The sequence below is a fragment of the Hydractinia symbiolongicarpus genome, chromosome 9 (genome assembly GCF_029227915.1).
Source record: "Hydractinia symbiolongicarpus strain clone_291-10 chromosome 9, HSymV2.1, whole genome shotgun sequence".
In the NCBI taxonomy this organism is placed as follows: Eukaryota; Metazoa; Cnidaria; class Hydrozoa; order Anthoathecata; family Hydractiniidae; genus Hydractinia; species Hydractinia symbiolongicarpus.
The window spans coordinates 26,848,042-26,872,181 of record NC_079883.1 but is presented as its reverse complement, the minus strand read 5'-3'; the positions used below and the strand labels follow the sequence as shown (position 1 = coordinate 26,872,181).

At 31.8% G+C, this 24,140-nt stretch overlaps 2 protein-coding genes across 6 annotated transcripts in view; one reads left to right on the top strand and one right to left on the bottom strand.

Annotated features, from left to right (window-relative positions):
* LOC130657570 (uncharacterized) overlaps positions 1-24,140 on the bottom strand; it is a 34,236-nt gene that overhangs the window by 1,517 nt on the left and 8,579 nt on the right. Inside the window, exons 1-4 of one of the 2 annotated variants that reach the window (XM_057460558.1) lie at positions 2,686-2,842; positions 2,477-2,593; positions 1,622-1,819; positions 886-993 (exon numbers count right to left, since the gene is read on the bottom strand). In XM_057460558.1, coding sequence (XP_057316541.1) covers positions 886-993; positions 1,622-1,819; positions 2,477-2,572 — 402 coding nt within the window. In that variant the 5' untranslated portion in view covers positions 2,573-2,593; positions 2,686-2,842. Of the gene's footprint in view, positions 1-885; positions 994-1,621; positions 1,820-2,476; positions 2,596-2,685; positions 2,843-24,140 lie in introns of those variants that run through there. The other variant, XM_057460560.1, reaches the window with a different exon arrangement.
* Positions 1-24,140, top strand: part of LOC130657557 (talin-2-like) — a 90,290-nt gene that overhangs the window by 60,003 nt on the left and 6,147 nt on the right. For 2 of the 4 annotated variants that reach the window (XM_057460542.1, XM_057460540.1), the window contains exons 1-39: positions 6,549-6,850; positions 7,865-7,976; positions 9,039-9,114; positions 12,848-12,948; positions 13,033-13,107; positions 13,211-13,265; positions 13,503-13,594; positions 13,690-13,786; positions 13,893-13,962; positions 14,051-14,177; positions 14,561-14,631; positions 14,822-14,885; positions 15,058-15,162; positions 15,238-15,327; positions 15,413-15,478; positions 15,607-15,708; positions 15,824-16,225; positions 16,304-16,464; positions 16,539-16,692; positions 17,179-17,547; positions 17,710-17,934; positions 18,011-18,142; positions 18,277-18,519; positions 18,630-18,743; positions 18,891-19,025; positions 19,115-19,243; positions 19,334-19,645; positions 19,721-19,846; positions 19,924-20,261; positions 20,339-20,645; positions 20,723-20,866; positions 21,599-21,622; positions 21,843-22,004; positions 22,085-22,225; positions 22,661-22,842; positions 23,172-23,304; positions 23,418-23,519; positions 23,595-23,768; positions 23,918-24,064. In XM_057460542.1, the coding sequence (XP_057316525.1) occupies positions 7,911-7,976; positions 9,039-9,114; positions 12,848-12,948; positions 13,033-13,107; positions 13,211-13,265; positions 13,503-13,594; positions 13,690-13,786; positions 13,893-13,962; positions 14,051-14,177; positions 14,561-14,631; positions 14,822-14,885; positions 15,058-15,162; positions 15,238-15,327; positions 15,413-15,478; positions 15,607-15,708; positions 15,824-16,225; positions 16,304-16,464; positions 16,539-16,692; positions 17,179-17,547; positions 17,710-17,934; positions 18,011-18,142; positions 18,277-18,519; positions 18,630-18,743; positions 18,891-19,025; positions 19,115-19,243; positions 19,334-19,645; positions 19,721-19,846; positions 19,924-20,261; positions 20,339-20,645; positions 20,723-20,866; positions 21,599-21,622; positions 21,843-22,004; positions 22,085-22,225; positions 22,661-22,842; positions 23,172-23,304; positions 23,418-23,519; positions 23,595-23,768; positions 23,918-24,064 (5,613 nt within the window). In that variant the 5' untranslated portion in view covers positions 6,549-6,850; positions 7,865-7,910. Of the gene's footprint in view, positions 1-6,548; positions 6,851-7,863; positions 7,977-9,038; positions 9,115-12,847; positions 12,949-13,032; positions 13,108-13,210; positions 13,266-13,502; positions 13,595-13,689; positions 13,787-13,892; positions 13,963-14,050; positions 14,178-14,560; positions 14,632-14,821; positions 14,886-15,057; positions 15,163-15,237; positions 15,328-15,412; positions 15,479-15,606; positions 15,709-15,823; positions 16,226-16,303; positions 16,465-16,538; positions 16,693-17,178; positions 17,548-17,709; positions 17,935-18,010; positions 18,143-18,276; positions 18,520-18,629; positions 18,744-18,890; positions 19,026-19,114; positions 19,244-19,333; positions 19,646-19,720; positions 19,847-19,923; positions 20,262-20,338; positions 20,646-20,722; positions 20,867-21,598; positions 21,623-21,842; positions 22,005-22,084; positions 22,226-22,660; positions 22,843-23,171; positions 23,305-23,417; positions 23,520-23,594; positions 23,769-23,917; positions 24,065-24,140 lie in introns of those variants that run through there. The other 2 variants (XM_057460541.1, XM_057460543.1) reach the window with 2 other exon arrangements.

Below are 24,140 nucleotides of genomic sequence, written 5' to 3'. Positions count from 1 at the left end.
AGCAGAAAGGATAGATTCACACTTTTATAGTCTCTGGCATGACTCGGCCGGGGTTTGAACCCAAGACCTCCCGCACTGAAAGCGAACGCTCTACCACAAGGCTATCAGTCGGTTTAGAATGAGAGAATGCAACAAAGAAAGATCTCCACAGTTTAAATGAGAGAATGCAACAAAGAAAGTTCTCCACAGTTAAAATGAGAGAATGCAACAAAGAAAGATCTCAACAGTTACATTTTTTCTATTTTTTTGCTGGACCCATATTTAATCGCACTGAGCAAACGCCGAGCGTCAACGTAAAGTCTAAATTCTCCCTCCCTCATCTTATTCTCAAAGTATAATGCAAAAGAGTTAAATTCCCATTGCAAACTGTATCAACGTATACAAAGGCTTTCGGGGGGTAGAGGGGTGGGGTATTGAATGGTTGCTTTATGGATGCAGAAGCGATCAAAAAACACAACACTTTCCCGAATACCTCCTTTTAGCGCTCATTTTTTTTATCTAACCAGATGACAGAAATAAAAGTGTGTTAATGTTAACAATCTGCACACTTTTTTTTTGGCAAGACACGTGTGCGAAAACATGGTTGATGCAAAGTTTCAACTGCATCAACCATGGAAGGTTACTTTTTTAATGGCTACATTCTTAATATTTCAATACGCACCAATATGCGGCATCTATCAAAAATAAATTGGTCCATGCTTTTCTCAGGTTCAAATTCAATCAGCAAAAATAATTTCCCTTGATTAAAAGTTGAAAAAACCACATCAGTAAGTTTCACTTTTGGAAATGAAAATTTAAAGTGACATTAAAATTTGAAAAGGTAAAGTTCTGTTTGCATTGTTCAATGACCACAGACACACAACGTTTTAATAAAGCGAAACTTACTGCAACTGCTGCATTTCCACCACGAAACCAATAATGCCATGCCAACATGAATCCTCCAGACAACCAGAAAAAAAACCAACTCAAGGAATAGGCCAGCAAAAAGAAGAACTATAATAGGAAAAAAAACAGTTTATTGTATTACCTTAGAGAAAAACTTCAGTCTTTAGTTAAGGCTGAGTGTTATACGTGCCCTATTTTTATTCATATTCAAATATTTATGTGTACATATATCTTTTTAAATTTTTTAATTTTCTTGTTTTTTAACAGTAGAATAGCCATGAAAATGAATTTCCCTGAATACATTATTATTATAAAAAACTTAAGTTTGATGTATTTTGGACAAAAAGTGTAAACAACTGCAGGACAAAAATTCCAAAATTATTATAGACAAGTTTAAATGCTTTAAATTGAAGGAAATAAAATTGCATTGCATGTGTTGGTTGTATCAATTAGCAAATTAGAAAATCAGGACACGTATGTTGGAGTTTATATTTGTATTGTACAACGTTTTAAGCATTGCATATATATAATAAACTAAATTGACTTTTACAAATAATAATGAACTTGTGCATAGGAGAAGTCAATTATCAGATAATAAAAAAATGGCATAGATGCAATGAATTTTATTGAGAACTGGCTTGCCCCTATGTGTCAGCAAAACTGAAAATATTAGTTGCGGGGGAGGCAAGTCTGGATTCCAACAAAACTAGCAACAATTAGCCGAAGAAAATCATACCCAGCCATAAGTTCGCATCAGTCTACCAAAGATGCATTTATTGAAACAACCAAATAAATTGAAGAGAATAACAAATATGGTGAAAACCCAACAAATAATACCAACAATAAGAAAGAAGATGTATCGTGATGATTTATGAATATCATCTGTTGTGTCGTAGATGCGTGCACAAATAGCCCATGCGATTAAGACCGTAAACTAAAGAAACAAATAAACAATATTTTTATATTGAACTTTTTAAAAGTACAAAAATATCACAAAAAGGCAAACATAATTACCATTGTAACATTTTACATTATAACTTTGCTCATTCAAAACTTTGCAACGCTACTAAAAGTATTATTTTTATATAAGCTTATTTCTTAGAAACACAATATAATCTGAGATTAATGGGGTTTTTAAGTTATTTTATGCAGAAATATATCTCAGTTCCAAGAGGATAAAAAGTTCTTCAATAAGATTATTATTGTGTTAACAAAAAATTAATTTAGAAAATGTGTGTCACTGTTACACTACCTTTGCAAAGTCTTTTAAAGTATATCATGTTAACTTTTTTTCTTGTAAACAAAAAAAGATTTGGACATATTAAGGAGAGTTAGAAATAATTTCCTAACGGTTCTTTATGTATGATAGCTGTCTCAGAAAAACTATCCCTGCAAGGTCAATTCTTCTGGTAAATCGGTAAGGTTTTGATGCAAAACAATGAAATTAACAAGAAATATGTGCTGGTAAAAACTTCACTATAATAACATCTGACATCTTGCCAAAAGTGGAATAGTTCAAGCAATTGCAGCCTAAAATTAAGACAGTCTAAAATTCTGCAATTATTTAAGCGTGTACAAAAACAATACTTACAAATTCAATTATCTTCAAAATTCCTTCCAATGAACAAAGAAATTTTGTGTGAGGTGTACATGAACCTTTCTTTTCTTCATCACCATCCTTTGCCATTATTAAAACAGTTATTTATTGCTATAAATAAAAAAATATATAATGAATTATTTTATTATTATACATTTACTTAATCCACAACAATGTTAACAACTAACTAGACCTTATCTTACCATCAGAAGTGAAAGCTTCTTTCACAAAAATTTGATCCCAACAAAAACCTTCCAAATGTTACAAACTTTTACTAAATTTTCAAAAATAGTTATTAAATATTCTTCTGCATAAATTTTTTAAATCTTAAATCAGTTCTTGTCTATTTAGTTGCATGTTAAAATATTCATATCCCTTTCAGAATATTATTTTTTTCTCTTTTATTCAAATTTACATTTTGATGTGACCCTGTCTTGATTATTACAGATCAGTATGAATCAAAGAAATCTGTCATTATAAAATGATAGGGCATTATAGTTAACTACAATATTACTACAATACTCTCACAGCATGCAATATTTGCTTTACTAATTCTTGAAATACAGTAAGATATACAATGCAGAAGATAAAATACATATCAACATAAAGGCTCATAATTATATCTTTAAAAATTTTTTCAACTACATCCAAGAGGTGTAATTAAATTTTAATTATCATTGTCCAGTGTGAAAGGGTTTTTGTACAGAAAAAGACTTAAATCATCTACATACTTAAACATTTGACATGTAATTTAGTGATATCCATACAATTCCTAACATCTCTTTCCACTCCCCATTGACATAAAATACTGTTAAACAAACGCAAACAAAACAATGTTTATCAGTACGTTACAATCATTTGGAACTGTATTTTCTATTCTGTACAAAAATATTTCAAATGTTCACTTTGTTACCATCTGTGCAAAATTGTTGACAAGTCTCTAGATGTTTTTGGAATTTTGAGACAAACAGAAAACCCTAAAAAATAAAAGTGTTGCATTTTGTAGGTGAAATCAAAATTCTATTCTTTGAGATATTGTTAAATTCGGAGTAAAACAGAGTTATGTTCTTTAAAAAAAATTCAACTTTTAAGTTCTTACAAAATTACTTAACGTATATAATGTGTTGTTTGCAATCACAGAAAAAGTATATGCATGAACATATATGTTTTTGCTTTTTTTAAAAAAAGAATATTGCATTAGAGTTTTTTGAAAGTAGTTTTAAAACTTGTGAAATCAATAAACTTGTGGATTAATAAAAATAGAAAAAAAGTCCTTTAAAATTTTTGCATCAATGGTTTTACAAACGCAACTGCCACATTTTGTATTTTTAAGACATTTATTTTAATAACCACTAACGATTTGTTTATTTTTTCTTTCTTTTAACCTGGGTATTAAGAATTGGTAGTGTTAAGTATGCGTAAAGAATGGTCACAATACATTATGGCTACAAAATTATGTTTCGAAATACATTTTTCCGAAATGTGATTTCAAGCTGTGAAAAACAAGTTGTTTTCATATGAAGTTGTTTATAAAAGGTTAATTATGATCTTGAGAGCCCAGACTTTTTTATGAATCTAATTTGCTACAAAACAGGATGTTGATTTTTGACTTTAGTGACTTATACACAAAAGTTGAGCAAGGAAAGTGGAGGGGGGGGACTTAATGAGGACCAAAAGAAAATCTTAAATCATCTTAGATCATTTTGACACCTTAACTGAAAACAAAAGAGAAACTTGCAAATACTTGATACCAATAATTTATACTACATAAACACTTACCTTGCTTTTAAATAAATTTTTTTAAGAGTAGGAACTTTGAACGTTTTTGACCTACCTAGCTAAATATTTTCTTCTAAATTCTGCACAGAAACATATCAAATTATTGCATATTAAGTCAGGCAATAACAATGACTTTTTTTTAGAGGTATTGATTTTTTTTAAAGAATTGTATTATGAACACTAATATATTTTGCAGACTGTGTCTTATTTTGCCATCAAAAAAGAAGACTGAAAGATAACGTATTTATCTTTGGAAAACACCATCAAAAATGTAGCAAATCATAAAAAGTAATTATTCATTAACATGTTGTCTGTATTCTTATAAAAGTAGGTTTAATTTTTTGTGCCTTTACCTGGTCTGGTTATTACACAATTTTATTCTGAATGTGCGAGAATGAACAGTAATATCAATAATGGAGATATTACTTGAACTATTTTGTAGCTCTAAAACAAAATACAGTGTTGTTCAAGCTCCAAATGATTGTGTTTTGATGAATTCAGAACAAAATACAGTGTTGTTTAAGTATATATAATCACATTTTGATGTAGCAAAACCAACTCTTTTATTATTAATTTTGAATAAAGATGTTTGATAATTGCCTCATTTCAATCTGAAATGGTGAGAAAACAATCCTATGAAGCTTAAAAATTGTTGTATATATTCACTTTAAAATGAAAAAATAACTGGGAGGAGCAGTCATTGCACTTCATTTTATAATAATAAGTATGCTTTCTTTTGAAACTTTAAAATCAATATATACTTAATTTTAAAAATGAAGAGAAAACGCCCCTACTGCTAAATATTTTTAATCAGGTTAAAAACATATCCTAAGTAGTAGTTGGTGCGAAATAGATTTTTTTAAAAAATTTGTTAGCACTTTTAAACAATAGCATGCATGTTACAGATGACAAAGTTATATGTACATTTTTACCTGCTTCATACTTTGCAAAAAGAAAGAAACTTGTAAAGGACTAAATATAAAATTGATGTACAGTATATGCAGTATATATATTTTAAAATATTAATAAGTTTTGATTTGCCCATTTTCGTTTACTACGTAAATTTGATATGCAAAAAAAAATGACTTGCAATTTGTGATCCTTTAATTAGGATGATGCAGCATATAGCTATAGATTTTTTACTTTTAAAACTAGACATCTTTTGCAGAATATATTGCAAAGCTGTAACTGCACAACTTATGTGCCATTTCCATAGTCTACGAATGGCTGACTTTAGCAGCTCTGGTGTGGGTTTTATATCAGGTACATAGGCTATAAACATAAAGATTTTATCTGTGAATGTTATTTTTTTTCAGTTCATAAAGAAAAAAAATTGGTATCATGCAGCCAATAACAGTGGAGGAGAAGGAAGTCAAGTATTAGTCCTACGCCAATAAATAGACAAAATCGTTTGTAAATGGCCTCTTACATTACACACAGAAAGTGGTCTATTTAGGCATTGGATTTTAGTGATTGTATAAAAAAAACCTCAGTATCAACACCTAGTTAGCTACCCAGTTATTCCCAACAATATTTCTGAATTGTCACCCTTACAAGACATTGTTGCTCCTAGCTAGCTAAATCACACATTCAAAAAATGCTCTGTCGCAGGAGGGTTTTTACGACAGTTTTAGGGTCTATACTTTATTTCTTTTTTAGCAACGAAAATTGTTATCAGTCAAATATATAACGGGCTTATAAAAGAGATACTAGAGCGGGCTTATATTCGCAGGTTTACGGTAGCTAGCAAGCCAACAACAGGACTTATATGGAATCATATCATCCTGTCCTTTCGGGACGTGCAGATCTTTGTTTTGATTTCGATAAAAATATTAATGTTCCCTTTTACACGAAGTTACTGTTTTTTCAATCGAAAAATGTAATTTCAGGACCAATTTTTTCGAGTTACTTAGCTAGCTATTATACTTCTTACTAAGACAGAATATGCCATTTGTTCAGAAAATACTTTAAGTGATATCTATTATAACCTCTTTGTTTTAAAATTTACAAAAAGGTGCTTAAATAATCCCTTTTGACTTCCCGACATTTTTTCCCGTTGACGCAAAAAAGTCGTGTAAAACGCCCATCGTATTCCATAATTTATGCAATAAAAATGTTTTGGTAACCATATTGAATATTTAGAGTTGGAGACTCACCTACTCTTGTCGTTGAAAAAAGAACACTTCCAAACCAATCTCCTGTTCTGTCTTGTTTCATTTCATGTCTGGATGTTTTAGTGGATGTAAGGAATTATATTACAAATCATTTCTAATTTTACTGCAGGACAGTTTCGTTTATTTATGCAAGAAAAAACGGTAGCTTGGTTTGGTTGGTAGCTAACTGTATGGTAGTAGACTATATTTAATAAAAACTGTCATATTTTCTTAACGCTTAGAAAGTGATGTGATCAAGTGCTGATGACTAAAAGTCAAATACCCTGAAATCTTAGTTTTTACAGTATATTAATATATGATTTCATATTATCTCAATTTTTACCAGAACAGGAAGGACCACAAACGATCCTTAGAGTGATTAAAAAAACTACTATTTTAAACTAATACCAAGAAAAATTCTGCCCAACAAACAAAGGTAGGGATTCAAATTAGACTTTTTTAGCTGTAAGACATGTTCCACTGATTGAGCTACTTTTCTAGCAAACAGAAAGAAATGCTGTAATAACCAACCAACTGACTTCGCCAAGAAAAATCCCTAGCTGTATTTTCCTCCATGGTGTAAAAGCCTAGCTTAATGGCACCACTGTTTTGTGAGCACTTTCCACTTTGCTTACTGACATAGAGCCCTATATAAAGTTAATATCGATGAATAAAACCAAAACTTATTTTTGACAGCTGGCACTCTAGTAAATATATACAACTCGTATAATTTTAATTTTAATCTGATATTATATTGTTTATAACAACTGAGATAACATTAAAAAGAAACATAAAAATTGTTTTCTTAAATTTTTTAGAATATATGTTTATAAGGCACACCTTTTGCATAGCTAGTGTTTTTATTTTTGGTGTTGAATAAAACCAAGCTGATGTTAAAGCTTACTGCTGTATGTGTCTTTAGCATAATTAAGTAGGTTTTATTTGTAAATAATACTTCTATTCAGTTACATAATGTTCATAAATTAATTAATATTAATATATACAAAGATATATTGTAAGTGTATTTATTACAACGATGACTGTCATTTTTAAATGAAATTACATATAATATATACGGACATATAAACCTTCCCATGGAACACAAATTTTTATTTTTTTACAATGTTATTTTTAGTATACTAATAGAAAGTATATAAATGTCTGTTGTTACGGTATAAATATATAAATTAGTAATAATAAAGATATGTTGTTAGTTTTTTAGTTGTACATATTAGGGAACTTGATATAGTTTCCTTTCACTTTACTGTAAGTGATGAAAACTAATATAAACACAGAAACAAATTTGTGACATCAGAAAATTTGCAGTTATTGCTGATTACAAATTTATTCAAATAAATATACTTTGTTGTGAAGCTTAAATATTTTTGTCTATGTCTTGTAGCAAGTATATGGCAATAGAATTATATTATATGTTTTCCTTCTGCTCTAGAGATGATAAAAAGTAGATCTTATTGACACAGTAGTTTTTTTACAAGATGTCTTCAAGTCTAATTGTCATCAAAGTTCACCTGGAGAAATTAGAAATCAGCAAAACATTACAAGTAAGTTCATTGTTACTTTCATTTTATTTTTGTTATAAAGATACTTGTGGTTGAACTTTAAATCTTTAAATGTTAACTGATCCAAATTGGACTCTTTTTTGGTAATTCTTTTTTTAAAAACAATAAGTTTATTTCTGTAATGGCAAAAAAATGAACAGTTTAGTTTATCCCTAGAATACTCTTTAAATTGTTCATTTTTATCACAGTCTGGTGTCTTTTATTGGTGGCCTTAGTTAACAGACTTATTTAAAGATTAGATATTTATTCACCTTTTATTATTTATCATCATTGTTAATATAATAATAATGATGGTCATTGTTAGTGCTCAACAAAAATGATTAAAAATGAAATATTGAAAATTAGACTGTAGAAACAAGAAAAGAAAAACAAATTGCTATTCCTTTCTGTTTACTTTTCAATCACCTTCCTTTTTTGTTGTTGCATGATTAAATGCCACTTTTCATGTAAGCGTTCTGGGTTGCAGTACCCTTTGTTTCATTACTGGCCCATTGCATTTGAATTTTTTCTTGTCGTAACTCCTGTATTTTTATTTTGGCAGCTTTTGATATTGAGATTAGTAAGCTTTCAAGAGTTTGTAGGCAAACTTTTGAATATAAATAAAACAATAAAAAATATCTCAAAATAAATGAAGCATATTGATTGTTGACATTTAAGCACTATGAGTTGTGTGTGACCAAAATTCTTTAATGGAAAAACACTGCATATTTTGTCATAAAAACAGTCCATGTGGCTAATGATTATATATGTTTATTTTTTAATGCGTAATTCCAGTTACTATGTATATGATTTTATTCCAAATCACTTAAATATTTATGTTTGCCATTGGTGGATCAAAAACAATTTAATTAGTAGCCTTTTCGCATACATCAAAATGTACTGTGTGTAAAAGAACTGAACAATGTTCCCCACGGTCAACAAGTGGGTTTGTTAAAAATATTATTTGCAATTGTTACCTTGCGTATTTTAGCACTACTTTAACTTATTTAAACAATCGTGCATCTTTTGTCTAATTATTCTTTACAATGTTGTTTTTGTCTATAGTTTGAGCCTACATCTACCATACAAGATGTAATCAATCTTGTTCGAGCAAAAATTCCAGAATCTGCTCCAAAGCAAAGTAAGTCGTTCTTTTTTAACTATAAGGAGATGTCTGTCTGACTTATGCTTACAGGTTCTTGTGATACTTGAGTAGTTTCTCTATCAGTTTGTGTTCTTAGTGAAAATATTTTAGTAGTTTTGTTATTCAGTGTGTCACAAGGGATTTCTTTTGTTACAAAAAAACTTTACAATGTTTTGGAAGGTAATTTAAGGTTACTGTAAAGGAAACAATTTTTTTTTTAGTTTTTTTTTCAAAACATTCATGACATATAGAAGAAAAATTCTCTTTCGAATGACATATTTTATATTCCATGAAAATATTTTGAACATCCCTTTTTACTAGGAAAAGCCTTTTCAGAGGTGTTATATTCTTCACACCTGCACGAAAATATATATGTATATATATATATATATATACATATATATATGTATATATATATGTATATATATATGTATATATATATGTATATGTATATGTATATATATATGTATATGTATATGTATATGTATATGTATATATATATATATAAAATAAAATATATTCACATATTTTGGAGAATGAACTTCAAAAGCGAAAAACTAAATTTCCAACCTTAAACCTAAGATGTAGGAAAAAAGTAAGTAAGTATACTTTTACTATCGCCTCAAAAAAACGCCCCTTATGAGCGAGGGGCGTCTATTAGAGGGGGCGTTTATTTAAAAATTGACTGAAAAGGAGGGGGGTCTATTCAAGGGGGGGCGTTCAATAGAAGTGGGACGTTCAATAGAAGTGGGGCGTTTATTCTAAGCATTACTATATGTGAAAGAAACAAAAAGGTTATCACTACGTTTATTGGTTTAGAATAAACAAAAGAGACTAAATCCAAAATGCGATTCCGTGGTATTAATACTTAGACTAAAAGCGGGACCCGGAGTCGAAACGCCAGGTTAAGTCTCAAGTAACTGTGTTACCTGGCGTTAAACGCCTGTAAGAGCGATTAGTAAGAACTGTAAACTGTGCCCACATTTAGGTGGAGCGCTTTAGTATAGTATGTCATAAATCGAGTGATGCGCAGAACATGGTGTTTCTGGTGTAATATATTTTTTTAAAAATAGGTGCACAACATTATGGTGTTTCCGGTGTAATATATTTTTCAAAAAATAACTTTCCACAACTTTAGCTGAAATAAAAACTGTTTACAACTCGTTGTCATAGCAAAAACTGTCAGCCAACCTTTATTTTTCAGAGAATGACCCTGCTAAAAGTTTAAAAACAAATATTGCTCCAGGCTAAGTGATTAGTACAGGTAAACGGTGTTGCACATGTGTATAGGCGCAATAACCTTTTCCAAAAAAACCTATTGCAACTTCAGTTTAAATAAAAACAGGAAACAGCCTGTCATTACCCCATCCAGCTAAAAAAATCACTCAGCAATTTTTTTTTGCGGAGTAAGTTTTTATGACAGTAATAAAAGGTGTCGCTACTATTTGCATTTAGCATAAGAAATATTGATTAAGAATTTTATTGTAGTTAGCCAAACTACATTTGGCTAATTTTACTCTTCAGCTAAAGGAAGCTAGCTAAAGAGCTAGCTATAGGAGAGCCACAACCCCAACATAAAAATAAATAATAACATATCACACTTTAAAATAATAAGAATTAGTAAGGTTAGCTACAGCTAGCTGGCTTCAGCAGGATGCTACCTCGAAATCTACGTTTGTAGCTAGCTAAAATCCTGAAATTGATTTGTTTCAGATTTACACATTGGAAGAAAACGTGATGATATTTTTGATTAAATATGCTTTATTAATCTTAGTTTTTAAAGTCAGCATTAATGTTTGAACTAAAAGAATAAAATATGAAATAACACAATGATATCAAATACACACACAATTTTCATCTTAATATGTGAAAACATAGACACAATAAAGAGAATATCTTAAACGTTGATAGAACTGTCAGTTAAATAATTATGCTAACCCAACCAAATATTTCTCTTTACTTCAAAAATTTTTGATTCGCGGCTTGGTGAACAAGCTGCAGTATAATCACTATGACGTCCTTAAGCTCGATCCCTTGAAAGTAACAACTTCGTACCTTAACCCCTAGAGCTCAGTTGAACAAAATCCGCCTCCTAAACATAACTGGAAACAAAAATTTGAAGGAGTATCTAGCATACATCATCAAATAATATTATAATAACAGTCTATAATATTTGTGATCAAATTCGTAACGCAGTCTTCATTCTTTCCAAATTTCACAAATATCAAGATACGCACACAGCCAGCGTAGCGCTAGGTCACTGGGTCAGGTCGGACTTTAAAAGTCGTGACGTTACGGCAATCGGTTCTCCAAATCTGCAAGGAAAAGTCATAACTTGTTATACTGCTGCATCATCTCTGCAGTCGGTTCAAAATTTATAACTGATGTGGTAGTGTGATGATGCTTCTTGTACAAGGGTCTTTCAATAAGGCCATCACTGAGTTCTTCAAGATGTTTTGATGTTTTCACTATCAAAGATTTTACATTTACATTTTATCAACTATTAGTCATTTAACTGAAGCAAACACGTGTTCAGCTTGTTAATTTTCCAATACGCCCTTTGATTTCTTCGAAGCTACTGTCCTGTTCCATTTAATATCATTTTCAATTTTGTATTCAAGGAATAAAAAACACTTTATCACCAAAACTGAACAGGACAATCCAGTTTTTTGTGCTATTTTCTTTGTTTACACGCTTTTAGAATGGTCACCACAGAGTTTTTATTTACAGTTTTTTTTGTAATGTGCTTTTATAAAAACACCTTTTTTTCCCCATTAATATCTCTTTGTGCCAAGCCACATATGGGGATGCCATTAAAAATATTGTTGTCTTTATTGGTTGATTGTTGAGAATATACAGAATTAAATTTAAAAAAATATTGCACATGCATTAGTTTGGTTCCAGCACAGCGAATAACACAAATAAAAGTTTTTAGTTAAAAAATTACACACCTGCTAACTGGCACTTGCTATTACAGAAAATAAGTTGATTAAAAAGTAGAACATACGTTCATGGTTGACATCTTTCGTGTCTGACAAAATAGTGTAATGTGTTTTTGTTTTTACTTGTACACATTTAAATTTCCATGGAAATCTTTATAGGTCGAATACCGGTACAACTCTTTCTCCAAACAAAATATTCACGCTTTCAGAAGACAATTTCTTATATGTGAAATCTTTGTAAATAATAAATTAAATTATATTCCTAACCTGAAGGTCTTCTGATGAAAATAATTCTTTAGATTCTATCTGCTGAGAAATATTTGATACATTAGACTCACTTGCTTCAACTTTCTCAGCTAGGAATGATGTTTAAAAATACAACAACATTGCTTGATAGTTTAAAGAAAATAATAATGATAACCAATAAAAAATTATATGAAAATTCACTGCTGCATTCAAAATATTTTGAAGTTTAATATAATAAAGACAATTTTTTAAAAAAATTGAAAAACCAACACAAACTAGCCACCATGTCATAAAGCTTTGTTTTGCGAAACCTAAAATTTTCTGGATTTGTTCCACAATTTAGTATATAGAAAACAAACACTAGATAAATGATTTAGCTTCTCCATTTCATTCATTGTGCGTTTCGTGTGTTGAGGCTGCACCAACTGATATAAGCTTGAATTGAAACAATCTGTGCATGTTTTATATCGAGTATTTTATTTTTATTTTAATGAAAAGTGTCAATTTGAATAATAACTTTGCACTTTTACTTGTATTCTTAGATGAAAACTTTGGAGTGTTTTATTCTGATAATAATGACCAAACAAAAAGTCAGTGGTGCCAAAATGATAGAAACCTTGAGTTCTACGGTTTTACGAATGGGGTATGTGTTGCATCTGTATTTTTGAAACACTTTGTATACATTTCTTTAAGAAACTTTTGACCAACACAAACCTCTTTTGTTTAGACTGAGTTGATATACAGAGATAAGCATCGCTACTTAAAAGTGAAAATGTTGGATGGAACCATCAAGACTGTATTGGTATGCAATCTAATGCAGTGTTTTAGTAGAAGCATTTAGTATTCATTAATAAAGCTGAAAGTAGAAATAGATATCATGTTTTTTTCTTTTATCGCTTGTTTAGGTTGATGACAGTCAAACAGTAGCTGTTGTTTTGGAAACTATTTGTGATAAAGTTGGTATGTGTAATTTTTGTTTTGAACACATTTGCACCTTGAATAGAAGATTTCTTTATTTCTTTTTGGCAATTGAATATCAATGGAGAAAATTAACATTTGCAATTTTAATATAAATTTCCATATAAAATGGATTATTATTTTTTAATTACCATAGTTTGTGCATTTTTTTAAGAAAATTATGGCTGTAAAAGCAATAAACCAAATATGTATGTACTGTTACTTTGATTATATTTTTAGGGATCACAAATGTGGAAGAATATTCCCTCTTTATTGAAGAGGGTAAAGACGAGAAGAAAGAAGAATTTCAGTCTGGTACATTAAGCAGAAGGGTAAGAATCATATATATACATATATACTTTGTGGTATGACTTTCCAGTTGAAATATGATGTTTGATTATTATTAATTAAATTATCAAAATTTCAGGATAAATCCATGAAAACAACAACACTTCAAAAAGTTGAAGAGCGTGACAAAAAGAAAATGGATACTTTAAAAAGAAAGTTGCATACAGATGATGAAGGTAGGTTTTAGCATTATCACGTATCTAGAAGCTAAATTTATAATAAGTTGCGTTTCATTTTTATTTATTTATTAGTTTTATTATTTTAAATACTCTTGTTTTTTAGTGAATTGGCTTGGTCATGATAAAACATTGCGGGAAGCTGGAGTGGAGAAAAATACACTAGTTGTTCTTAGGTAAGGGGTGTAGAACACCCAACCTTTGTTTGCAACAGGTGGTATGTTTTATTCTTAAACTTATTTGGTAAACACTGTTTTTAATTAGACGTAAATACATGTACGAACAAAGTGTTAATATCAAAAATCCTGTTGAAATCAACTTGTTGTATGTGCAATCACGAGATGGAATCATTGATGGTACCTATCCTTGTCCACTGGATGAAGCCTCCAAGGTTTGTATTTCTAACACAGGTTTTATACAGTTCTTATATGAAATTTAAAGTCTTGCGTTTTTATATAACTAAAACTAAAAACTAAATAAATAAATTAATAACCTGAAACACAAGCTTGCTGACATTTAGCAGGCAGGATTACGCATCAACAATTTTTTGTTGACGTATAATAAATTGAATTAAAAAGGCTGGACCGTCTAACAATAACAATCAGATAGCCAGAAGAAAAATCCAGTCTAAAGATTTATCATAATCAATAAAACTAAAGGGTCCATTTCATTTCTTCAAAAGTATAGACTTGCTTCAACATGTTTAAAAAACTTGCCAGTAAGTAAAAAGGAAAAAAGTGTGGTGCTTAAAATTGTTTAAATATGTTTTTGTAGTTTGCAGCTTATCAAATTCAAATTCAATATGGTGATTTTGATGAAGGAAGATATAAATCTGGTTACATTGAGTAAGTTTATACTTATTATTATACTTATTAAGTAAGTTTATATTTATTTTGATTAATTTCGTTATTGGAAAACATGCTTTGTTTCTGAAAGATCCAATGAACCTTGATTGAAAAAAACTGTAATTAACCCCTAATCAGTCAGTAAACTTTGCTAAATTCATATTTATTAATAAATTCATTTTTTTAACAGTTTAAAAGAGTTCTTACCAAAAGAGTATGGAAAGAAAAAAGAAGTTGAGAAAAAGATTAAGGATGTAAGCATTAATTATTTCTTTTTTATGTTTAACTCAGTTTGATCGTTTTGTTTTTTACAGGGAGCTACATTGCTTTTTTGGTTGAAGGAAAAAAAAAAAACTAGGGCTTTTTGGAGAACAGCTTAAACTGTTTTAAGGACTGGAAAGCAACCCATATTTTATTATATTTCAGGAACACAAATCAATTATTGGCATGGATGCTCTGAATGCTAAGTACAAATATATTCAACTATGTCAAAACTTACCAACATATGGCGTAACCTTTTTCTTGGTCAAGGTAAGAAGATTTTTTTTATGTTTTGATACATTTTTAAGTTCATCAAAAATAAAATTCTTTTAACTTTTTGTATAGGAAAAAATGAAGGGTAAAAATAAGCTGGTGCCACGATTGTTAGGTGTAAACAAAGAAAGTGTCCTTCGTGTTGATGAAAAAACAAAACAGGTATGATAAACAGAGACAAAAAATTACTTTATAACTGCTCATTAATAAATAAATACCATTGGATATTTTATTCTTCTTTTATTAGGTCTTAAAAACATGGCCATTAACACAAGTTAGACGTTGGGCTGCTTCGCCAAACAGTTTTACCTTGGTAAGTTAATATTATTATAATTTATTCCGGTAGCTTACTTTTCTATTAAAATTCGAAACTTTCTTGAGCTTTGAATGTGACTACTACAAGTATTCAAATTCTGTAATAAATTATTTACTACATTTTAGGATTTTGGTGATTACACTGAAGGTTATTACTCAGTTCAAACACCTGAAGGAGAGCAGATCAGCCAGCTTATTGCTGGCTATATTGATATCATTCTTAAGAAGGTAATAATTCGCTTATATGATTTGAGAATATGATGATCTTTATAATCCATTTAACATTAAAAAAACATTGTGTAAAAAGAATTTAAAATCACAGAAATTCTGTTATTTTAATTAGAGAAAAGCTCATGATATGTATGAGAACGATGAAGATGAAAACAGCCCTATATTAGAAGAGCATGTTGTTCCAAATAAGGCCACTGTACTCCAACGTCAAACCAATTTTGCAAAAAACCCGACAACAGGTTCTGTTGCTCTTCCTGCTGTTCTACGACCTGGTGGTCAAGGTCCGAACACATTTGAAGTTGGAAACATGGGAGATGAACAATTTTCTAGTACCAGAGGACTTACCCATTCAGGCCATCAACAGCCTCCAGGACAGCAGGCACATATCGGAAATTTATCTTCTGGTCAAAAAGCTATAATGAAAAATATTGATGATGGAAATCAAAAAATCAAAGTTGTCATTGAAGAACTTTGTGAGCAAGGTCCAGACCTGCCAGACTTAAATACTGATCCAGTAAGTATTTTGTGTTCATTTTTATTTTTATTGTTAAAACACAATTTTTATTGTTAACTATTTACTGTACCTATTTAGCAATCAATGAGATGGAGAGACAATCAGATGGAGATATCCAAAAACAATGTGGCAAGCCGACTTGCTGCTATGTCTGCTGCAACTGCAGCTATCATTTCATTAACATCAGGTGACCCTGAGAACTTTAATTACACAGCAGTTGGTGCAGGTGTCTCAACAATGTAAGAATATTTTTCTTCATAAAAAGTATGTGTTTAAAGAAGAATAAATTAAAAAGGTACAAATTTTTTTACAGCACATCCAATTTGGAGGACTTAGTTCGTGGAATTAAAATGTTGGCTGCTTTCATGGATGATGATGGTGACAGTAAAAGTTTACTTGACGCTGCAAAAGATTTAGCCAATGCATTTTCAAGTTTTCTTGGTGCATTAAACCCGGCTGACGACAAAGTAAGTTAGACTGCCGTTGAAAATATTTTCAGTACTTCATTGATGAGACAACCAGTAGAGAAACGATTTTGTTTGGTTGATTCGAAATTCTACATCTGTATTTTTAACATATTAGTGTTTTTTAAATCTTTTTGATTTTCATTATCCAATGCAACTTACACGTTGTGGTGGTTATAATATTTTTTCTGAGTGGAATAAAAAACAACAACAAAATACAACGTACATACAAAGTATTTTTTTGTAGGTCTTGTTGGACTGATTAGGTCTCAAATTCCCACCTCTCTTTAGGGAATACTCACACTGTTTTATTTTTGCTTAGTCCTTAATGAGTCACTAGTTCTGCCAAGCTTTTTCATACAAAATTTTTCCAAATGTCTAGATGGTAATCAAGTATTCCAACAAATTTCTTCTTTTTTTTTAATTCCCATCACAGCAGCTCGTATGAGTTAAGTTTTAAAATCTAAATTATTGAAGTAATTTCTTTAGCAAAGGCAAGACTTGCTTAACGTTGCTGGAAAGATTGGAGTAGCAAGTTCATCAATCATGACTGCAATTGGTGATCCAGAAGCAGATGCCGAGTTTCAAGATCTTCTTTTACAGCTTGCCAAGGCTGTTGCGAATGCCACTGCAGCTTTAGTATTACAAGCTAAAAATGTGACAAGTGCTATTGATGATACCGTAGCGCAAGATAAAATCATTGATGCTGCAAAAGACACTGCTATGAACACATCACAATTGGTAGCATGCACCAAAGTTCTTGCACCTCATATTAACAGTCCATTGTGTCAAGACCAGATGATAGAAGCTGCAAAACTTGTAGCCACAAGTGTTGATGCTGTTGGTGAATCCTGCTACGTAAGTAATATAGTGAATTGAATAGTTTTAAATGTTGTGAATCTGCAAGTTTTACTGCTTTGTTCTGCAACCTACATGAGAAAAAAATTTACATGTAATTGTCTAAATAAATAGCATTTCGTAATTTTTAATTAATTCTTTTTGTAATTCCGTCCTTTCCAGGCTGCTACAGAGGATCCAGTGCATACCAAGAATGTCCAAGATTCATCTCAAGCAGTTACTGATGCATTAAATAATTTGCTTCAACATATTCGTGATGGTGCACGCATTAGACCTGGTGGACCATTTGATACTGTGTGTGATGACATACTGAATGCAACAGATAAATTGTACAACAGTATGGGTAATGCAGGAGAAATGGTGAAGCAAGCTAAAGTTTTAGCTCAGGTTAGGAACTGCTTTCTTTTAAAAAAATATCAATTTGCCAGATACAATTCTCTATATTGTATTTCTATCATTTTAGGCTACTTCGAAACTTGTTAATGGTATTAAAGGTGATGCAGAGGATGAAGATGATGATGACACGCAAAAGAGACTTCTCGCTGCTGCAAAAGTACTTGCTGATGCCACTGCTAAGTTGGTAGAAGCTGCAAAGGTAACACATTTTTAACTTTTTACTTTCATACTGCCAATCTTATTTAAGAGGTACTATGAAAGACTTAAATTAATAACCCCCACTCCTTTATTTGACTGTTTGCATAGAGATACTAAGTAACCTATTTACAATAGGGTGCAGCTAAAAATCCCAATGACAAGAATGAACAAGAGAAGTTAAAGAGAGCAGCTGAAGACTTGCGTGTTGCTACAAATGCTGCTGCTAGCAATGCACTGAAAAAGAAACTGATCCTTCGGTTAGAAAACGCTGCCAAGCAGGCTGTTGCTTCTGCTACACAATTAATATCAGCATCAAAAGCAGCTGCTCCAAGTAATAGAAATCCAGCCTCACAACAGCAGCTTGATGATTCAGGAAAGGTATATACCTAACACCAATTACGATGTTAAATACCTAACGTCAAATACGTTGTTAACATAAAAACAGTTCTATTTTGTTGTATTGCTATGCTATGTTTTCCCTTTTTTAGGTGGTCAATGAAAGCTCTCATGATTTGATACACAATATTCGAGACAGCCACAACAATCCTGACAGTCCTGCTGCTCAATTAGGACTGATCACAGCTTCACAGAACTTCATTCCAGTAAGAACATTTTGATGTTTATGTTTATATGCACAGAAACTTTTCAGCAATGCAAAGTTTATATGGTCAAATGTTGTCTGAAGGGTACTTTCATTAGAAACTGCCAAGCTTATTACGTAACTAGATTTACTTCAAATTGTATTTTAGCCTGCTTCAAAGTTGGTAGCTAATTCCAAAGCCGCTGTCCCTACTGTTGGAGACAATGCTGTTGCATATCAGTTGAATAATTCACAGAAAAATACTCAAAATGCACTTAACGAGTTACGCATTGCTGCAGAGAAGGTAACCAGAAAGGATAATGTAGCATAATATTGTGCTAATTTAACCAATCAATGCACTGCTTTCTTGCAACTTTTAATATGTTTTGCTAGGCTGCTGAGGCATGTGGTTCACTCGAGATTGATAATGCTCTTGCTGCAGTAAAAGAATTAGAGGTGGATTGTGAGCAAATGAGAATTGCTGCTGATGAAGGACAACTTCAACCATTCCCAGATGATAATGTAAGGGGATTGTTTTGAAATCCTTAAGAAAAAACCTTTCATACAACACTGTTCTCTATATTTATAATATGTCTGACTGCTTTGTTTCAGGCTGATGATCGTGCTTTAGAAGTTGGTGCTTCATCGAAAACAGTTGGTGCAACAATGGCTCAACTTTTAACTGCTGCTGCACAAGGCAATGATAGTTACACTGGAATTGCAGCACGTGACACTGCCAGTGCCTTGAAAGTGCTGGCTAATGCTGTGCGCGGTGTTGCAGCTACTTCTGATGAACCGAAAGATCAGCAAGCAATATTGAAGGCTGCAAAAGTTGTTATGCAAGAGTCTGCTAAATTGATTGAGGAAGCTAAGCATGCATTGGAGAATCCAAATGATCCCAGCAACCAACAAAAGCTGGCCCAGGTATGTAGTTTTCTAAAATTATTTGTCTAGTGATTAAAAATGGATTAATGTTATTCACCTTCTTTGTTTGTTTAGGTCGCAAAAGGTGTTTCTCATGCTTTGAATAATGTTGTAAACTGCTTACCAGGCCAACGTGTTGTAGAAGATGCTATTGAAGAAATTAATAGAACCAGTGAAGTTCTGTCTGCTCCTGAGATTGTGGTAAGTGTTGACGCTTTGGAACATCACCAACCTTTTTTCTGTTTCACATTTTTCAACAAGTACATTGTTATTTTTAGTTCCCAGAAACTGACGAACCTTTCAGTCAAGTTCAAGAAAAGTTGAACCAATCAAGTCTTAATTTGAATGCTGCAGCCAATGAGGTTGTGCATGCTGCAAAGGGACCAACTGGTCAACTTGCGAAAGCGTCTGCGAAATTCTCACATTCCTACCAAGACTTCCAACATAGTGGTTTAACACTTGCAGGGCAAATAAAAGACAAGGAAGCACAAGATCATTTGATCAATGATCTACGAAAGACATCAACGGTCAGCAGTAAACTGTTACTTGCTTCCAAGTCATTGGCTGCTGATCCAGGCGCACCAAATGCTAAAAACTTGTTAGCTGCTGCAGCCAAGTACGTGTTGTTTTGTGAAACTTTTATCTAGGAAGAAAGACAAACCTAAAAGTAAATTTTGTTTTAATTAAATCTAGGGGAGTAACTGACGCGATCAACCAACTGCTTAATCAAGCTCTTACTGCAGCTCCTGGCCAAAAAGAGTGTGACTCTGCTGTTCGAAATGTTGAAGCTATGTCGCATGTCCTCGAGAATCCTGTCGAACCTGTGAACGAAGCATCCTTCTTTGAATGTTTGGATACTGCCACAGAAAAATCTCAGCAGCTAGCACAATCCATGCAAGATATAACAACTGCTCTAAAGAAAGAAGATGCTGAGCACCTAGCTGAAGCAGTAGGGGGTGCATCAGATGCTGTGTGCCATCTCACAGAATCAACAGCTCAAGTACGTCACCAGTATTATTTGTTTTTAAATGCCGGTTACTGTTATACATTTGCATGGAAGTTTCCTTTCTTTTTTAGGCTGCTTATTTGGTCGCTATTGCTGATCCATCAAGTACTGCTGGCCGAGCAGGTTTAGTTGACCAATCACAGTTTGCTAAAGCACGCGATGCTATTCGAGAAGCGTGTGACGGTTTATTAAATCCTAACGCAAACCAACAGCAAGTATGTCGAATTTTTTATATGTTTGTCCTATATTGAAAGATTTTTTATACGCGAAGCTTTAAATATACAAAACACAAGCTTTTTTAAAGCAACACGAGGCTAAAACCTTTTAAAAATTAAGCAACTTATACACAAAAGCCAGCATGAAAATAAAAAATAAAAACAATAGGGACTATAAAAAAATGTTGCAAATTTCTTACGACGACGAACGTGATGAGAAAGAATTTTGATAGTGAACTAGCAAGAAGTAACAAACAGGTGAGTCTGTAAAACACACAAATTCAAACAACATTCAGCCTCCGCCAAAATTTTGCGTTGCTTTCTGATTTGTTACTATTGTCAACTTGTGCTAAATAATATTTAACATACTTATTGGTCAATATCTATAGTGTAAAAACCTATTTTGGTAACTTAAAGGTAGAAATTTTCGCGGGTTTTGAAAGGGTTGAGGGTGGCAGTTTATATTCTCGTAAATTCGTAATTCAAGCGAAGTGTAAAATGATAAAATAATACAAGTTGAATTATATGTGTAACCTGTGTTGTTATATGTATTTCTCTGATGGTTTAATTTTACAAACCGTATATTGTTCGCAACATAATTTCGCGAAAATCACTAAGTATCGCGAAAATTTCTACCTGTAAGCCAGTAATAACCTTGTGAAATAAATTAAACCTATTCTAACTCTAAACTTGAAGTAATTGTAAAAAAAATTATTTTTAATTCTTTTAAAGGACAAAAAGAAGATGTATTATCGGGTAAGCATAAATATTTAAAATAAACGTTAAACAATTTATAAAATGTTTAATTACCAAAAAATTAACCGTAAAAATATATAATATATATACCCGAAGTGTTAACATAATACGTAAATGTATATAAAAGAATAAAATAAAATGTATTGATTGAACCTATATCTTCTGTTAGATATGGGACTCGATATATTTCTCTTCATCATGTTGTTTATGTGCACTGTAGGTCTTATCAGCAGCAACAGTGATAGCTAAGCACACTGCTGGTCTGTGCAACGCATGCAAAGCTGCTTCCGCTAAAACTGACAATCCAGTTGCTAAGAGACATTTTGTACAATCTGCTAAAGATGTTGCTAATAACACAGCTAACTTGGTTAAGTTTATCAAGGTAAGCTGCTGCAGAGATTAATTATATGCGTTTTGTTAAACGCACAGAATTTTTTTGAATTCGTTACGATTCCTTAATAGGTTTATGCCCAGGACATGTCACCACGAAATCGCAACCATTGTCAAGAAGCGACAGAACCACTCCTCGAAGCTGTGGACAACTTGGTGACGTATGCGTCATCACCGGAATTTGCATCTGTACCTGCGAAGATCAGTGCTCAGGTTTGTGGGCCATTAATTTATCACAGTTATTTATTGTCGCTTGTGTGTGTGAATTAATTTTATTTGGTTTTTGATAGAAAATATAATTTTTTGAAACCAAAAACATGCGATTCAGTTTGATTTGAGTTTTTCATATCGCCATCTTGAAAATTTTTAACTATTTTGAATATTAGTTCATTTTTTACTGGATAAAAAATATGAAGTCAAGGCCAGTTTCTTCTGAAGGGGAAAAAAAGTTTCGAAAAAAATATTGTAGCTGGATTAATTTTCTTGAAGTTGTATTTTCAACATCATTGGGCGGATTAATTTTCCCAAATTGATAATCTAAACATTTTAGGGATGGTAATTTTTGCAAAAAAGACAGAAATTGCGAAAATCAAAACAACTTCTCTCGTTGTATTCTCCAATTAAACTATGCACTTTTTTGTCATACAGGCAAAAGCAGCGCAATATCCATTAATTATGTCTGGTAAATCGATGGTATCGTCAAGTACACATTATTTCACCAGCACTAAGACATTAGCTGTAAACAACAAAGATCAACCAACATGGCAACTGTTCGCTACTCATTCACGTGCTTTGGCAGATGCTATGAGGAAAATTGTTTCTGCTATTAAGTATGTTGTTATCTATATTATAATACTCGTATACATCTGTCTGTCACGCAAAATGGTAACCGCAGTAGCGAGACACACGAAATGCGGTAAAAAGATGAATGGCGAACCTTAGATTTATGCATAGTCCCCCATCTAGTATATATATACTTTAAATAAATTCTTAAATGACAATGTTTTCCTGATTAGGAATCTTCCTTAGCCTTTTTCAAAAAAGTAGTCAAGTTTACATCATTTGATGTTTCTTTAACTTAAGTACTACACTTCACGACCATTATAATTTGTACAATAGTTTAAAAGGTTCCTCTGTTAATTGTCAAATTTTTTTTAAGGGAGAATGCTCCTGGCCAGCAAGAATGCGATCAAGCTGCAGACACAATCAATAGATCAATCAATAAAATCGACCAAGCCTCTCTTGCCGCTATAAGCAATAACTTAAAGCCTACCACAGAAGATTCTTTGAAGGTAGGAATACGCCATGTCAACTATTTAAATGTGTTTCTCAACAAATTTTGTGTGGATTGATAAATGTTTTACATAATTTCATCCAATTATAAACTTTCTTTTAAATATCGCAGGGTTTCGAAGAAAAGATGATGTTAACATGCGCACAACTGCAAGAAGCAATCCCAAATACAGTGGAATATGCGAAAGGTGCTCCTGAGAAGATTGGTCACTCTGTAAGCATTTCTTTTCCAATTTTTCAAGTTTTGATTAATATTTTGTTGTTCTACTAATTTTTCGTCCTCGTTAAGGTTATCAAATTAGCCAATCTGATAGATCCATTAGCAGACAGTGCTATCGGTTTTTCATCAAAGCTTCCAGGTGGTTCAGAAAAACAGAACGAGTTACTAAACACTGCTAAAACAGTTTGTGAATCAGCTGCTCAACTTGTATACGCAACTAAAGATGCTGGCGGTAATCCTAAGGTAGAATAAATAAACATCAGTTTTCATTTTTAGTATTTATTTATTTTTTGCAAAAAGTTACCTTCTTTTGAGTTATATTTAATGAATATACAATGAATTTTTAACAGTAAGATTTCATGACCTGAATGAATTTGTTTCTTTTTACTTAGGCTGTCAATTACCATCCTGCCGTGGATGAGGCTGGCACAGACTTTATCGAAGCAATCAAAGACCTTACCCAACAATTAGAGGAAACTGCAGGCGATACCGGTGCTGTAACTGCTCTCGTTGACTCGATTAACAGAGCGCGAACTTCTGTAAGTCACCGTGGTATATACATGCCGTCAAATATTTCAAACGTTATATGACTTTATTCTCAACGTTTTATTTTCT